At 36.3% G+C, this 15,709-nt stretch overlaps 3 protein-coding genes across 9 annotated transcripts; all 3 read right to left on the reverse strand.

The window, feature by feature from the left end:
• Window positions 1-4,902: 4,902 nt before the first annotated feature.
• Window positions 4,903-9,399, reverse strand: LOC112190595 (sulfite oxidase). Of its 5 annotated transcripts, XM_024330040.2 has the most exons (12): window positions 9,083-9,392; window positions 8,859-8,974; window positions 8,712-8,774; window positions 8,591-8,627; window positions 8,424-8,505; window positions 8,088-8,206; window positions 7,855-7,950; window positions 7,505-7,615; window positions 7,306-7,407; window positions 7,163-7,210; window positions 6,481-6,696; window positions 4,922-5,297 (listed from the first exon to the last, which is right to left on the reverse strand). In XM_024330040.2, exons 1-12 carry the CDS (start codon window positions 9,155-9,157, stop codon window positions 5,181-5,183), a joined length of 1,182 nt encoding a protein of 393 aa, XP_024185808.1. In that variant the 5' UTR covers window positions 9,158-9,392; the 3' UTR covers window positions 4,922-5,180. The 5 variants fall into 5 exon arrangements, with proteins under 5 accessions (XP_024185809.1, XP_024185810.1, XP_024185811.1 ...); XM_024330041.2 differs by lacking the exon at window positions 7,163-7,210 and having other exon boundaries at window positions 4,903-5,297; window positions 9,083-9,396; XM_024330042.2 differs by lacking the exon at window positions 7,505-7,615 and having other exon boundaries at window positions 4,903-5,297; window positions 9,083-9,395.
• A 1,286-nt stretch (window positions 9,400-10,685) lies between these two features.
• Window positions 10,686-12,485, reverse strand: LOC121051961. Its single transcript, XM_040515666.1, has 2 exons — window positions 10,960-12,485; window positions 10,686-10,864 (listed from the first exon to the last, which is right to left on the reverse strand). Exons 1-2 carry the CDS (start codon window positions 11,563-11,565, stop codon window positions 10,859-10,861), a joined length of 612 nt encoding a protein of 203 aa, XP_040371600.1. The 5' UTR covers window positions 11,566-12,485; the 3' UTR covers window positions 10,686-10,858.
• Window positions 12,486-12,694: 209 nt separating this feature from the next.
• On the reverse strand, window positions 12,695-15,550 carry LOC112188980 (protease HtpX homolog). 3 transcript variants are annotated; one of them, XM_024328230.2, is made up of 9 exons: window positions 15,259-15,550; window positions 15,089-15,146; window positions 14,918-14,985; window positions 14,353-14,532; window positions 14,031-14,127; window positions 13,614-13,723; window positions 13,386-13,519; window positions 13,150-13,304; window positions 12,695-12,979 (listed from the first exon to the last, which is right to left on the reverse strand). In XM_024328230.2, the coding sequence occupies exons 1-8, from the start codon at window positions 15,478-15,480 to the stop codon at window positions 13,151-13,153; spliced, it is 1,023 nt and encodes a 340-aa protein (XP_024183998.1). In that variant the 5' UTR covers window positions 15,481-15,550; the 3' UTR covers window positions 12,695-12,979; window position 13,150. The 3 variants fall into 3 exon arrangements, 2 of the variants coding, with proteins under 2 accessions (XP_024183998.1, XP_024183997.1); XM_024328229.2 differs by having other exon boundaries at window positions 12,695-13,304; XR_002931672.2 differs by lacking the exon at window positions 12,695-12,979 and having other exon boundaries at window positions 13,276-13,304; window positions 13,386-13,491.
• Window positions 15,551-15,709: the final 159 nt, after the last annotated feature.

Consider the following 15,709-nt stretch of genomic DNA (forward strand, 5'->3'; position numbering starts at 1 on the left):
ATATTATAGGGTTATGCATTTAAGAGTGTCGTTATAGTATTATATTATAGGGTGCAGCTATTTCCGACCTATCATTTTCTTTGTTCACCCTACTTACTCATTACACCCTACATTTTAATTTTAATTATTAAATTTAGTTATGTAATCCATTTCTATGTTCAAGAATATCCTTACATGACATATCCAATTAAAAGAGATTTTTTTTAATGAAAATATGGCATTTAATTTATACTAATAAAAAAACTATAATATATTAAAGATTCCTTACAAAATCATAATCTAATTTACTTCCTTTTTTTTTTCTTTCTGCTTCAATGTTTATCTATTTCAAGCTATGTCAAAAGATTAGTTAGTTAACAACTATGAGCAATGAAGAAGATATTGAGATTTTTCTTTCGTGTTTTAAATTTTTTCGTTCAATGTTCACAAAAAGTATTGCAAAGATTTTGATGTAATTAACACTAATGATTTTGTGAATTAAATAACCAATTCATGATAAAGAGGGTAACAATAAGACAAAAAATATTTGGGTGGAGAAGATTTTCAATGTTATCTAATAAGAAATTAAGTAATCTTTCTATTTAATTCATTGGTTATTTATTTATTTTTCCTTACAGATTTAGATTTTATAAAATTAATGTACTTAAAAAAATAATGTACTTAGTAGTTATTTTACACTTGAATAGTATAGTCTTTCAATAATTCATATGTTTGTAGAGTGAATTAACAAAATCCGTAGGAATTTATAAATGATGGAATCTTTAACTCCATCAATCTAAAATTTCATCAATTGCAATTTCTTTTGTTTGGTTGCATGTATTTAGGATTTGAAATGTATAATAAATTTAAAAAGTTTAAAACAAATAAAAAGATAAAATAGAAAAAAGTCCTGTTTTGGAAATAAAAATTGAATACTACAAAGGAATTCGTAAATGACACCTATTTTGGTGGAAATTGAAGTGAGGAATTTAAATAACGAATTCTTTCGTTTTTTTTCCACAGATAAATTTAAAATTTCCAATATGATAATGCCAAACGAGAGAATTGGCTTTTAAGAATTATGAATTCCTCACTTTCAATTAAATTCCATCATTTTTTCCCTCATTCAAACACACTCTAAGGGGGGTGTATTGTATATGGAATTAGTGGAAGTTTTAAAGAAATCTATGGAATTTAAAAGTCTGGGTGTATTCAATATAGACTTTTAATAGTCCATGAAAGTCTTGAGGTATTCAATTAGGATTTTTAAAGACTTCATGAATTCCACCAAAATCTAGGGGTATTCAATTAGGACTTTTAAAAATGAATAAAAGTACAGAGGTATTCAAAATATCATTCATACTTATGGAATTACAAAATCATGGATAATCATAGACTTTGTAGTGTTAACTATACATAACAAACTCCAATAATTTTCCAGCCTCCAGACCAAAGATTTCAAAAAGTCTATCAAAGTTTCCTCTTCAAAAAAAAAAAAAAGGTCTATCAAAGTTATTATCTCTACGCACGAAGAAGTTTGTCCTTCATCATCTCTCTTTCTTAATTTTTTGTCTTTTCTCTAATTTTTTATGATATCAAATTTTTTTGATACCCAACATGTTCATTGTAGTTGTTGAATGTGATTTTTGTTTTTTTTTTCAATTGTGATACTTTGAACCCTAATAGCAATAAAAATGATTTATGAAACCCTAAAACTCAAATATTGTGGTCTAACCCTAAGACCTTGAACCATACTAAATTTTATCTTATTAATTAATTATTCTCATTAATTTGAATTTATATTATGGTTAAAAAAAAGGTTGAACAATTGAATTTCAATTGATTGATTATAGATCAAGACATTGATCAATATTGCTACAATATATGTTAATCGACGAAAACGAAATTGATGAGAATAATTAACCATAAACATCAAGTGATCTATATTGTATATTTATGTTGTTGGGAGATTAGGAATGAGAACAAACTCGCTAAACAGACTAACAATCATTTATTTGAGTCCATTTCTATTAGAAGATAGTGGAGCATTGAAGAGACAACAAGTTATTATTTTGTTTTGTGTTTGGGCTGCATTTGTTTTTTTTTTTTATATATATTATGTACATCCTAGGAAATCTGTAAAAGTCATTCATAATAAAGTATATAGATTTTCATGAATCAATAAAAGTCTGTTGCTAAAATCAATGGTTTTAAGAAATTCATAACAGTCTATCGACTTTTTAAAGAGTCTGTGGACTTTTCAAAAAGTCTGTCATTTAAAAAAAGTTTGTACAAATTCAAATACAATACACCCCCCTAAGAAAATAGTAGGATGACAATAGACGCACCTTATATTATATTTTTACATAGAGAGTTCAATTAATCAAAATATGAGAACCCTTCTCGCCCCCCTCTCTCTACGAGAATCCACCGAAGTCAGGGTCGTGGGCTCGTGGCCATAAGAAATCATTCCCACAAAGACTAAGCACCAATGGTTAATATCCTTCTGATTTTGGAAGTGAGCCAAGTTGGCTCACGGTTCACATTTTGGTGAAGAAAGAGGGAATCTAGCTATAAGAGCCAAAGATATCTCGGGCATTGTTTTCTTTTATGGTTGCAGACTTGCAGATAGTAACAAGAACCGTACTGTTGTTTAGTGGTGGTTTCAAATCACACTCGCCCACAGGAGGAGTCAGAACATGTGCTAATCAATCAGGTAAGGTTAACTTATATTAGTAGGACGTTATGGCAGACATGTAAAGCCAGAGAGAAAAACAAAAAAGAAGAAGAAGAATGCAGACAGGACAGGACAGGCTTAGGTGCTCGAAAGTACTGGAAGAGAGCGATGGGGGAATGAGAGTGGTTCATCCAAACTTTGCTGCAATTGGATGTAATATTGTCTCATATATTTCAGATGCGAATTTTATTATTGATGGAGAAAATGCTTTTCTTCCTTGGTGATCATAACTGCTCAATAATTAAATTGACTCATTCCTCAAAAAAAAAAAAATAATAATAATTAAATTGACTCCTTGCTTTGTTCTATAGGATCGTACCTCTATGTCCTTGACTTCTAAGGAGACAGGAATCTAAACTTGGTGGATGAATTATAGCCATGCGATCAGAGCGTGATTAATGGCTGGTGGCCTAACGATCACCATGGCTGTAGATGATCGTTCTCAGCTTGGTTTACCCAAGTCTGGGGAAAAAAAAAAGACTCCTTGCTTTGTTCACACACTTGAGTCTTATCTCTCTTTACTCCGAAAGAAAGGTTATAACGAGGGCCAATTCTTAGGTGCGGGTAGCCGCACCACGTGTACGGTGCGGCTGCCCAATCAAATCTCAGAAATTTTTCCTTTTGTTCCGAAATTGTCCCTGATTTTTAAATGTGAAATACCCAAAATACCCCCCTGCTAGGGGTATGATTGGCCTGCCGCACCACGTGGCGGTGCGGCTGCCCCACGCAAGAATCACTCTATAACGAGACCTTCCAAGACTTTAAGTTGAAACCTTTCGCAACACTTGTCTTTTTTATTTCAAGAAAAGAACAGCAAAGACAAAAAAAAAGAGGAAACCTTTAGGAGTGACTGAAAATGACTCAAAACACAAAAGACTTCTTTAGTATTGCTCTTTGTACTTGTTCCCTGTCTAGATGACCGAAATAATCTTACTTTTCGAAAACGTTTTCAGAGATCCTTTGCCAATTATGTTCCAGCATGCTTTGTTTTCTAACTACAAAAATTATAATCCTACTTCTATTGGGAAAAAAATCCATTAAAGAAGTGATTTAATGGCATCCCTCTAAAAGGAAGTATATTAAGATTAATTTTGATGGATCAGTTCAAATGAATTGTTATAGACTTATAGTGCTGGTGGCTTTATCTTCACGAATGAAAATGGAGACCCCATTTTAGCTGCCTCTAAAAACTTGGGAAGCTCTGATGTTCTCACTACGTACTAAAGCTCTAGCCCTAAGAGTTGGACTGCATGCTGTTGTGATTCATGATTTTAAGAACCTAGAGGTTAAAAGTGATTCGAAAGTGTTGCTAGCATCCATTAATCCCCCTTGGAGGATCAAATTCACTGTCCAAGACATTAAGTCCTTAGCAAGGAAGCTGAATTCAGTTACTTTCAAGTATATCAAAAGAGAAGTAAATTTTTTAGCGGATGCTATTGAGGATATGCCACAACTGTTCGGCTTAACTATGGAGAAGCTCACTTCCTCTCTCTGCTGCAGATGCACTCCTTCCATTTTGATAATCTAGCTTAAGACATGATACAGTTGCACACGATATGATAACACGACATGAACACAAATGAAATTAGAAGGTTGTGGTTTGAGGTTTATTGATTTGGTTCCATATAAAGTTACCACGATAAGAACACAAATTTTAATGGTTCAGTATAGTGTTAATCAGTTAATACCATAAGAATCATTAGCATAAGAGTATTCTTGTAAATTTTGAGTTTCTCTATCTAATATACATTAGAAATCCCGATCCATCTCTTTAATTCATTCATTCATTGGATCCCCTTTCTCAATCTTCATGACAACAAGTCAACAACTTCAACTATCAACTTAAAAATATATATATATATATATATATATATATGTATATATTTATTGATCCGTGCTTCTTATGTTGCACTGAGTTTATAAGATATTGTAATTAAAATTTAGTTATTTTCTCAACGGGTTTTAATAGATTTAAACGGTTAACACGAAATCAAATTATTCGATTTTTATTTTGGAGGATAAAATGTTAGCTTAACGGTTTGTTATTATGTTTCACTATTAATATATGAAACAATCTTATACGACACGACCGTAACCTAGCAGACCAAGTTGAATTAGAGGGTTTTCATTGTAATTGTATTTCTCAAAAAAAACAACCTATTTCTCAAACAAGATTTCGGGGCTGATTTTGTGCAATGGGAAAGCTATTTTTAAAGTCACAAGGTATAATAGCAACTTAAACATAATCACCAACTAAATATTCGAGGCGAATACTCTTCAACAACCCTCTTAAAAGTCTTAACATCCTTAGCACACTAATAAACATTTTATTACTCGCACATGGAAAATACAAGGGCGCTAGTCAATGTATTCCAAAGAGAAAGCAGCAGCAGCAGCCATCAGATTACAACTTTCAGGTATTTAACGCATTATTTTTCTTTAGTCTTTCTCGAGTTGTTTTGGTCTACAAATTTGAGTGGCCAACTCGAACTTGTACTCTATGCCATGAAGTGTTCAGTATCCCTCTCAAGTTCCAAATGTCCTCCACTTTTTCAGGTTGTACATTTGCTGCTGAATCCACCTGCACATCAAAGATGTCGAGGACCATGAGACTTGTATGCTCAATTCACTGATTCAGTGTAAATGACTAAAATTTTATACACATTATGTATGCAGGTAAAAAGAAAATTCTGTCATTGAATGGGTATAGAATACAGCAGATATGATCAAAGGATATACAGTATTGAGTCATAACATGTCGATGAAGCAGGTATCAAGGATAAGAAGTTTCACAAGTTCAAACACGTGGTCAGAACTTGAATCTTCTAGTGCTAGAAGTCTACCAAAAGGTCATGCACAGTTTTTTGGCAACTCAACCAGAAAAACCAGTAGTTTTGCAGACCAATGCACAAGCATGTGTCAGAATTTTGAAACATGTGATTAATATCTATTGTATAGGTTCACGGATGTAAAAAATGTACCTTCATATTCATATGAATTACATTCAGGCATATATAATAAATAGCCATCCAAGGAAGTCAGCTTTTGGTTTGTCAATAATATATAATTAAGAAGTCAAGCACAAGCACATAAGCTTACCAAGGAAGGAAAATTAAATAATCAAGCATCTCGTAGAATGGTGCATGATACACGATATAGGAGGGGTAAAACAGTGGTGCATGATACACGATATAGGTGCATGATACACGATATAGGAGGGGTAAAACAGTGGTGCATGATACACGATATAGGAGGGGTAAAATAGTTAAATAACATAGGAGAATGCTTCTAAACACTGCTCCTATGGTTGTACTAATTCTTTAAACCAGCATTCATATTGACTGGGTTATGGGTCATACAGGTTGTGTCATTAGATCCCCCGGTAGCCAATGATAAATTCAAAATTACAAAAATCTTCACCACAAACTTTAGGTAAAGTTAGTTGAAAACAAGGGCCTTGTGGGTGAAAGGTCTTCTGAGCCAAGAGTCCAACCACTGGTCACACTGGCCAAACCCTTCAAATGATAAGGGTTTTACAGAAATGGGTTAGTTGATAGTCCAGGTGTATCTATAAAGTTGAGTCCAAACATTATGAACTTTGTAAGCTACAACTGTAACTTCTGATATGGGCTATTTTAGATGGTATGCGTCCTATTCACAAAATTGATGTCGAGGATTAGATATGAATTGGTGCATGTAAACTTCCTAATTCTAGGAAATTGTATCATTGTAAATAATATGTTATCAGAATCAACGAAACATACTGCTTTTGCAACAATTTGAGTGCTCTGTTGGACATCAACCAAGGCCTCAAAAAGTACCCATGCCCATTTATCACTGCATGTGGCCTCTGCAATATATGGGATGCCAGTTTTCTGATGTCTAGATGCTTCTACCCAGGTATTGCCACCATCAACAGACACATCAACTCTCTCAATGCCACGACCACCTCCTGATGCTGCATAACCACTGACTTTTACCTGTACAACCCATATTCAGAAAGGATTAAAACCAACAAGACCATTGCATGTGAAACTCAGTTCCCCACCATATCAGGTACTGTGGCAGCAAATAAATAGTCTTGAACATGATCAAGAAGGGAAGTGTGCAATGCATGAGGACTACGAAAAAAACAACCAATTACCATGGTTGCAGGATAAAAGAATGAAGGGGAAAACTGAGAATTTTGAACCTCCACAGTTTTGCAGGCAGTTAAAAAAGCTGTTTAGCAATATAAGTAATCAAATACCTATGCTATGAGAAGGTAAAGACACTTGAGAGCTTTGACCTTTACCATGCATGCTGAAAGAGAGTTATTGAATTGGAATATGAAGCTAAAACAGCAGCAATTCAGATCTCTGTATATGCCATAATGTAAAGTAAACAATAGACATATTCAATTGCATAAAGAGATGGAAAATATTGCAGTTTGCAAACAGAACCAACCTTTCCAGGCTTTATTGCATTCACATCCTCTAAAGAACAAATTACACACTGTCAATCAGCAATATCCTATGTCAGCCAAATAAAACAGTGTAATTGAGAAAATTCATGGCAATTCCGCAAAACGTGAGATCGGCTTTCCATACCTGGACAGGAAAATCCATTTGTGGCCTCCTGGTGGACCAATTAATGTTATCCCAGTTTACTGAAGGTGGAAACATTTTGTAGTCCTTTTGCATAAAGAAGCCCTGCAAGGTTGTCAGGTAAGTTTGAATCATACAAATATCTGCGATATGATAGAAAAAAGATTACTATGAATAATAAACCGAGGAATCCATTTCCAACCTGACATTCCTCTGCAATGACATTAATAGAATCAAGCCATTTAACAGAACGGGCACCTATAACACCAGGTACAACTACACGCAATGGATACCCATGATCCCTGTTTAGGGTCTTCACATGATAAGAGAATATAAAACAAAACCAATGTGAGACTGATATACTGATGCCATGTGCCAAAAAATTGATCACTAGAGGATCTACCAGGCAGAAATTAAAAGGAGATAAAGTAAAAAATTACAAGGCCGACCAAAATGCAACAGGTTCATAACCAAATACTTATGCAATAAACCAGAAACATGTGATTGATAAGCAATGCTGAACAAATGGCATAACTGTAGGATTCAACTTACCTCTCCATTCATCTCATAAGCAAGTAAAACGTCTGCTTCTGGGCTTGTGGCCTGAATCAATGGAATTGATGCCTTGTAGGGGCCTCCATTCTCCTCCTATAAGATGTAATCATTGCTCTAACTATTAGAATGAAAAAATGATTTCCTTTTGCTAACGTAAAATCTCTTTATCTACCGGAAAACATCTCAAAACCAAAGAAATGACTTCAGATATTAAGTATCCAAGCTTGTACCTTACACCTATCAACGCTTACAAACTCGACATGTTTTCCACCAGATTTAGTTGCACCTGTCAACTTTGATATTCCCACAAGTTCAAGCACATCAGCCAATTTCGCACCACCCCATACAGCTGTAATGAGCTTGAAGAAAATTTATAACAGTTAACACCTATACTAGCGAAAAGTTCTCTGACAAGACAAATGATAGATAACAGATATTCATGCAGATATAATCTAGTTGGGAAATCAAAGACCACCGTTACATAAATGCTTAATGCTAAGTTTGTGAGAAAAAAAAAAAAGAGAACAGTAAAAATTCGTTGTGGAAACAATGAAAGAGCAACAAACCATTTCCTATCGCAGAAACATCCCACCCTACTCCCTTAACAGTCCGAGTTTGGCTCATAGCTGTCCTCCTATTACCTGCACACTGATTAATCCACACCAATAAAATCCCACGGCAGTCAAATAACACAATAAATTTCTTTGAAACCAAATGCATAACAGTAAGATACCTGCAATGTAGCAGTGACATTATACTTTGGAAGCGCCCTGTGATCACACAAGAACTCAATTCTTTTACACTAAGCACATATTGATTAACAAAAATCACATAAACTATTGCACACAACTCACCTGATATCATTCAAAAACAGCTGCTTCGGATTTTCGATCAATCCGGTTATGGAAACAGAGTAGCTAAAATTTGCAGAACAAGTTAGTAACACTGAATAGGGAAGATTTTGAAAGCTGTTGATTGATTAGGTTTAAGGATTTAGAGACCTGTGGACGTCATCGACTACTGGAATAGGACCGTGGTTTCTCTTGTAGAAGAACTCCACCGGAGTGACGTAAGCGGCGCCGAGAGCTGAGCGCGGTGGCTCGGCATTGAAAGGCTCCTGTGATTTGATTCAAAGATTGAATTTCAGGAACGATTTTTTCAGAGATAAGAATCAAAGAGACTGAACTGAAGAAGAAGAAGAAGAAGGATGAGAGAGAAGACTGACCTTGGCATTGATTTTGAGGCTCGGATGTCGAGGCGGCTCCCGCGAGTAATCTGAAGGACCAGTGACGCCGGGCATTTTCGACTTTTCCGACGAGTTTTCCGATTGCCAAAGGGAGGGATAAAAGAGTAGTGAATTTGTGATGGAGTGAGCAACTAAAGCTCTTTGGGGCTAACGAGTGACAGGTGGCGGTGGCGTTTTATAGGTCACTACTTGTTTGGACTGTTGCGGGTGGCGGAGGTCCGAATTGAGTCTCAAATAGTCCAAAAACCCGAATTTTATAATGGCGGGGAACCGGGTTTGAAACCGGAGGCGCCCTCTGTTTCCCAGATTATAATGCAATTGTATATATTAATATATTATCGCTGCAAATGCCTTCATCATACTTCTGGTAATGGAGAGAGGTGAGGGTTATCAAAACTTCTACTCTCTAGCGTACATGATTTATTGATAGCACAAAGTCGGACCATCAACCGTCTTCACACACCATCGGATCATGCGTGTATGCCTAGAAGTTTCGGAGTATTATATGGTCTATGCTTACGGATGGTAGTTATCAAAACACTAGACAGCATGTCGTGTTCAACTACAAGTTGATGTCGTGTTATCGACTAAAATGTACACTAGGCTCTTGGCTTTGGCATTGATGGAGGATTGGGAAAATGGAAAAGAGGTGATGGTTAATGTGTTGAAGCATAATGTCATGAACGAAGGCGGTGTTTAGAAAGGAGAAGGAAAGCTATGGTGGAACTGGAAGATGAGAACATGTGGAGGCCTTGTGTAGATCATTTATTTAATTTTTTAACAAAATTGAAAATCGTTAAGACGTTCATAATCGTGATTTATCAGTTGTAAACATGAATAGTTCATGTTTGACAAATTTGGTTCGTCTATTTATTTGATCTAGTTCGGTACCTTAACAATTAGCAATTTGGATAAAAAAATTTGGAAGTGATCTACTCATGCATACGTAAACATCAAACGATTGATTTGCCATAATGTAATTGAAAAGCCATGGTGGAATTGGAAGATGAGAACCTGTGGAGGCCATGTGTAGATCATTTATGTAATTTTTCAACAAAATTGAAAATCGTTAAAAACGTTCATAATCATGATTTATCAGTTATGAACATGAACAGTTTAATTATGTTTGACAAATTTGGTTCGTCAATTGATTTGATCTAGTTCGGTACCTTAACAATTAGCAATTTGGATGAAATTTTTTAGAAATGATCTACTCATGCATACATAAACATCTAACGATTAATTTAATCGAAAAACTATGGTGGAACTGGAAGGTGAGAACCTGTGGAGGCCATGTGTAGATCATTTATGTAATTTTTCAACCAAATTGAAAATCGTTAAGACGTTCATAATCGTGATTTATCAGTTATGAACATAAACGGTTCATGTTTGACAATTTAGGTTTGTCAATTGATTTGATCTAGTTCGGTATCTTAACAATTAGCAATTTGGATGAAAATTTTCAGAAGTAATCTACTCATGCATACATAAACATCTAACGATTGATTTTCTGTAATATAATCAAAAAACCAAACCGTTGATTAGAAAGTTCTCAGAAGTACTACTTTGCATAATTGGAAGAAACAACAAAATCTACTTGCAATTTAACATAAGACACTCTGAGAGTATTACACCAAATGCACACAGATTTTATATCATGTTGTAAAGCATAATCTCCCATAAAGTGAATAACCTGACTCGGAGTCACGATGACAGATGTGCCAATATTCTCATTGAACGTGGGTTCTACTGCAATCATAGCTGCAACACCAAGAAAACAATGGATAAAAGAGGATTCTTAATGAGCTGGAGCAAAATTAATAGGAAACCAAAGGAGGTAGAGCAAAATGTTTGACCTGGGTGCTAGGAATGGTGGAGGCGATGCTTTGCTCTAATTCCACCAGATATTCTACGGGAATTAGGGTTTTAGTTATACTTTCAGGAGCAGGCAGAAAGAGCTTGTGATGAGGGATGACATAACCAAGTAGATACACTGCCCAATGAATTTCATTTGTTCTGTCCCCAGAACAAATGTAATTCACATCAGGCGGCGCAACAGCATTGCTAATCATTTTTTGAATTGTTTTATTTCTTGCCATCACAACTCTTCCTCCCCCAAATTTTTCATTCACTACCTTCCGGACAATTTTGAGTCCATCAGGCTGATCGGCAGCAAAGCTAATCATTTTTCGAATTGTTTTATTTCTTGCCATCACAACTATTCCTCCCCCAGATCTTTCATTCACCACTTTCCAGATAATTTTTAGTTCATCCTTATCCACCCTATATGAATTAACCAATACCACACAAGTGCATGGATCCCAGAAACCCTGAATAACGTATTGTAGTTCCCTCTCGTCCAGGTCCACTAGATATTCTACGGGAATTAGGGTTTTAGTTATAATTTCTGGAGCAGGCAGAAAGAGCTTGTAATGAGGGATGACATAACTGAGTAGATACATTGCCTTGACAGACACAAATCAAAGTAACAAGCTGAGCATTAGATATTCTACGGGAATACTTTCTGGAGCAGGCAGAAAGAGCTTGTGATGTGCGAGTGTCACCATACTGGACAAATATAAGTCCAAATTCACCCTAGAAAAATAAATACAATCATTCGCAGAAAAAAAAATTAAACAATCAAAATTCTGAAAATAAAAATAGAATACATACAGATACATAATAGAGTAGTCGCCAAATATTGCAATGAATTTCATCGTCCCTAGGAAAAATAATTTCATTGTTCCTAAGAAAAATGTAATTCACATCAGGCGGCGCAGCAACAAAGCCAATCATTTTTCGAATTATTTTATTTATTGTCATCACATCTCTAACTCCCCCAGATCTTTCATTCACTACCTTCCGGATAATTTTAGAGCAAGTTCACCCGTTGGGTCACTAGGTCACCCACTATTCACTGCTTTTTAGTGTTAATTTCACCCTCTGGGTCACGAGCACAGTGTATTTCGTGCCCTGGGTCACCATGTACAGTGTTCTGGGTCACCATGGTGACCTGCACAGTGGATTTTGTGCCCTGGGTCACGGGCATAGTGTATTTCTTGACCCAGAGAATGAAAATATATACTAAAAAGCAATGAATAGTAGGTGACCCAGTGACCCAACGGGTAAACTTACTCTTAAAAGTCCATTAGGCGGCGTGGCAGCAAAGCTAATCATTTTTTGAATTGTTTTATTTCTTGCCATCACAACTCTTCCTTTCCCGGATCTTTCATTCACTACCTTCCGGATAATTTTAGGTTCATCCTTATCCACCTTATACGGATTAAACAACATCAACAAAGTGCATGGATCCCAGAAACCTTGAATAACATATTGTAGTTCCCTCCCATCCAGGCCTCTAAGTCTCTAAATAATTTGGATTAGTGTCAATAGAACAGGCAGGGATTTGGATTAGTGTCAATAGAAAAGGCAGGGGTGAGTCTTCATAGGCCACAAGCCAATTTCAGTACATCAAAATGCTGCAAGCACTTCTCATACCAGTCGAGCTATGCATGCGACAGATCGTTCTGATACCGATATCATTCCATTGTGGAGGACATGCGAAAGAATATTATGAATGTGAATACACTATACAACAAAAGGAATATACTATACAAAATGAGTTCATCAGGGAAGTACCAAGTATTATAAACAACCTAATTCTATGTTCACTGTAAGAGGAGTATTACTATCACTTATACAAACTACATCTCTTATACTGCAAAGGATTGACAAGCCAAAGTACTCAACTTACAACTTATGACTCCATCTGCATTCTCAATCTGCAGACTTTAGTTACAGCAAGACTGTGCATACGACGCTAAGCAAAAATGCTCTTTATTTCCCAAGCTCCCTGCTGGCTGCTGCTATTTGAGGCTTCATAAATGAAACATAAAAGGAGTTTTACTAGATCTTTGTAACTCTATGAAAACATTAATGAAAAGGTAAAAGGATTTTCCACATTCTAGTAATTAGACCAAGGAGCTTCACTTAAAAACTAAGTGGAGAAAAGAGGTGACACTTTTCCACTCTGCTTTGGATCTTACTCTATCTTCCAGGTGTTGTTAAAATTTTTGATCCAGCAGTGATCTGTGTTGCTCGTTTTAGAAGAGTTCTGTACTCTTGACTTCTTGACCATGTATCAATTTCACGAGCTCGTAGTACTGGCAAAGGATGTGAAAGTTGCCTCGTTTGTGCATTTCTGCACGTTATAAGTTAAACCAATGAATTCTAAGATGTCCATTACCAACCTTTGGTGTTACGTACATGTGTTGTTTCTTACCTTATATACCAGCCTACAGGGCTTGAAGAAGCTTTGTCATAAGAGCGAGCTTGTTCCAAAAATGCATCCACATTTAGTTGATCAGCCATAGATGGGCATCCACCAGCTAGTTTCATCAACACAGAGACGACCACCTCTTGTGGGCACATCAAATGGGTATCAGGCAATCAACATAACTGATGTGAAATAGCAAGCATAGGTAAGCTATAGCTTCTGGAAGTTGTTTACCTTTGGGTCTTGAGCAACAAGAAGGGCTGCACGATCACAGGTTAGCTCTGCTGCTCGAAGCCAACGAAATAACTGCTCTTCTAAACTCTGAGCAATCATGCCACCAAGCCCTATGAATAACAAAAATATTCAAACATACAGTAGTCTGACTATTAATTTCCGGAACCTATCAAAGTGACCCTATTAAGTAACTCTCCATCAATGCATTCTAGGCATCAGGCAGACTATTTAAAGAGGGCATCATTAGACCTATAGATATCGTCGGGAAGACTGTTGGGCAATGCAAACCGTTATGGTCAACTATGACTATGAGTCTATGACAACAAACATACCATGGGCTTCAAACTCAATTAACACTGAAATATAACTGAAGTAGCCAAATTACTTCAAATAAGCTTACAAGTATCAAACACCTACCAGGTATGGTATAAGCTCCAAGGGTAAGGATATTTGCAAATGTAAGCCACACACCATGGTCGCATTTCAAATGACCCAACTCATGAGCCAAAACAGCCTAGTTTTAAGATAAACAACAGAAGTTAGTCATTTGAAAGAGAACACTGCTACAAAATCTAACAAGCATAAAATCAGTTTCACACAATATTACGAATGAAGTTGCATATTAGAGTGAACTTCCAAAAACAAAATTGATCACCAGAAAATCTTGGCTGGGAAGTTACAAAATATGGATAACAATTCAGGATGTAAGGTAAACTATAAGATCAAAGAGATTAACGACCTGCAACTCTTCTCGTGTCAAAAGCTCCACTAGACTAGTATGGATAACAACAAATGGCTTTTTACCACTTATTGCTAAAGTGTATGCATTTGGTACAGGACTTTGACGAACATATAAATCAGGAGCATCAATGTTGAGTATGTCCGCGGCTTCAACCATCAATTTATGTAGATCAGAAAGCTGATAAAACAAAAACAATTCAAAGAGTTACATTAGCAGATAGGGTCAAGTATAATACTCCATCTAGACTTCCAATAACAGAAGCTGAGAGAACGTATTGTGCTTAGCCACCTAATTAACACAGATACTATTAGAATTCACTCAATTTAGATAATGAAACAATTGAATGTGAACATAACAGTTAGTTTTGATGTTCCAATCATAGGTAAAACGTCTTCTTATCAAATCGAATGTAATAAACAATATCCGGTGGATAATCAAGAAACAAGCTTTCCACTCGCAACTCTCGCACTATACAATATTCTTCGAAACGATCCAACCATATTCAAAAGATGTTCCATTATATTGTGGTCTACTATACTCTGGACCTCTGCAATTGACTAACCTGATTTTCCGAAACAAGAAGGGACGTTCCGATATTCTCAAGAAGCATCACTTGCTCCGTAACAGATCCTGCAATAGTAATCTAAATCAAATTGAGAAAAATAAAGTCTTTGACACAATAAGCACATTCTTGTACAAGTTCAATCCATCACAAATTAGAGAGTCCTCTTACCTAGTAGAACCTTTCCAACTTCAGTTAGTCCTGGAATCGCTCTCAAAATCAACGTATTCTGCATAATAACCACACCAAAAGCTAATTCACATCTAGCTAATCAACCTAATTCTACTCAAAACCAAACAGTAACAACAGAAATTAACCGAAGTGAACAAAAATAACGGCACCTGTTTATCGAGAGGGTGGCGGAAGTCATCGGCGTCGAGGTTGTGGAAGACGACGGAGGAAGCTCTGCAACTCACGGCGAACCTGACGCAGCGAAATTTGCTGACGGTGGCGAATTGAAAGGTAGGTGAAGCAAGCCTGAAGTGATCTGAAGCTGTGGAGATGAAGCTGAGAGAGGTAGGGTTGTGGTTGAGGGAGAGAGAAGATAGGGGAACGGAAGCCATGGAAATGGAGTGACGGAGTTACAGAGCAGAGAGGCGTGTGATTTTGGGTTTAAAGCCGTTAAGCGTTTGTACGTTTGTGTCCACAGCCGTTCTTATGGTAGACGTTTGGCGCCATTTCGCTTTCCGTTGACCGGCGAACGTGATTTTAGCGGCCCAAAAGGCAAAAGGTATGGGCCCGATGTTAAACAATTGGGAATTGGGAATTGGGCCGGATGTTAAACAATGAAGG

Source organism: Rosa chinensis, chromosome 2 (assembly GCF_002994745.2).
Source record: "Rosa chinensis cultivar Old Blush chromosome 2, RchiOBHm-V2, whole genome shotgun sequence".
Taxonomy (NCBI): Eukaryota; Viridiplantae; Streptophyta; class Magnoliopsida; order Rosales; family Rosaceae; genus Rosa; species Rosa chinensis.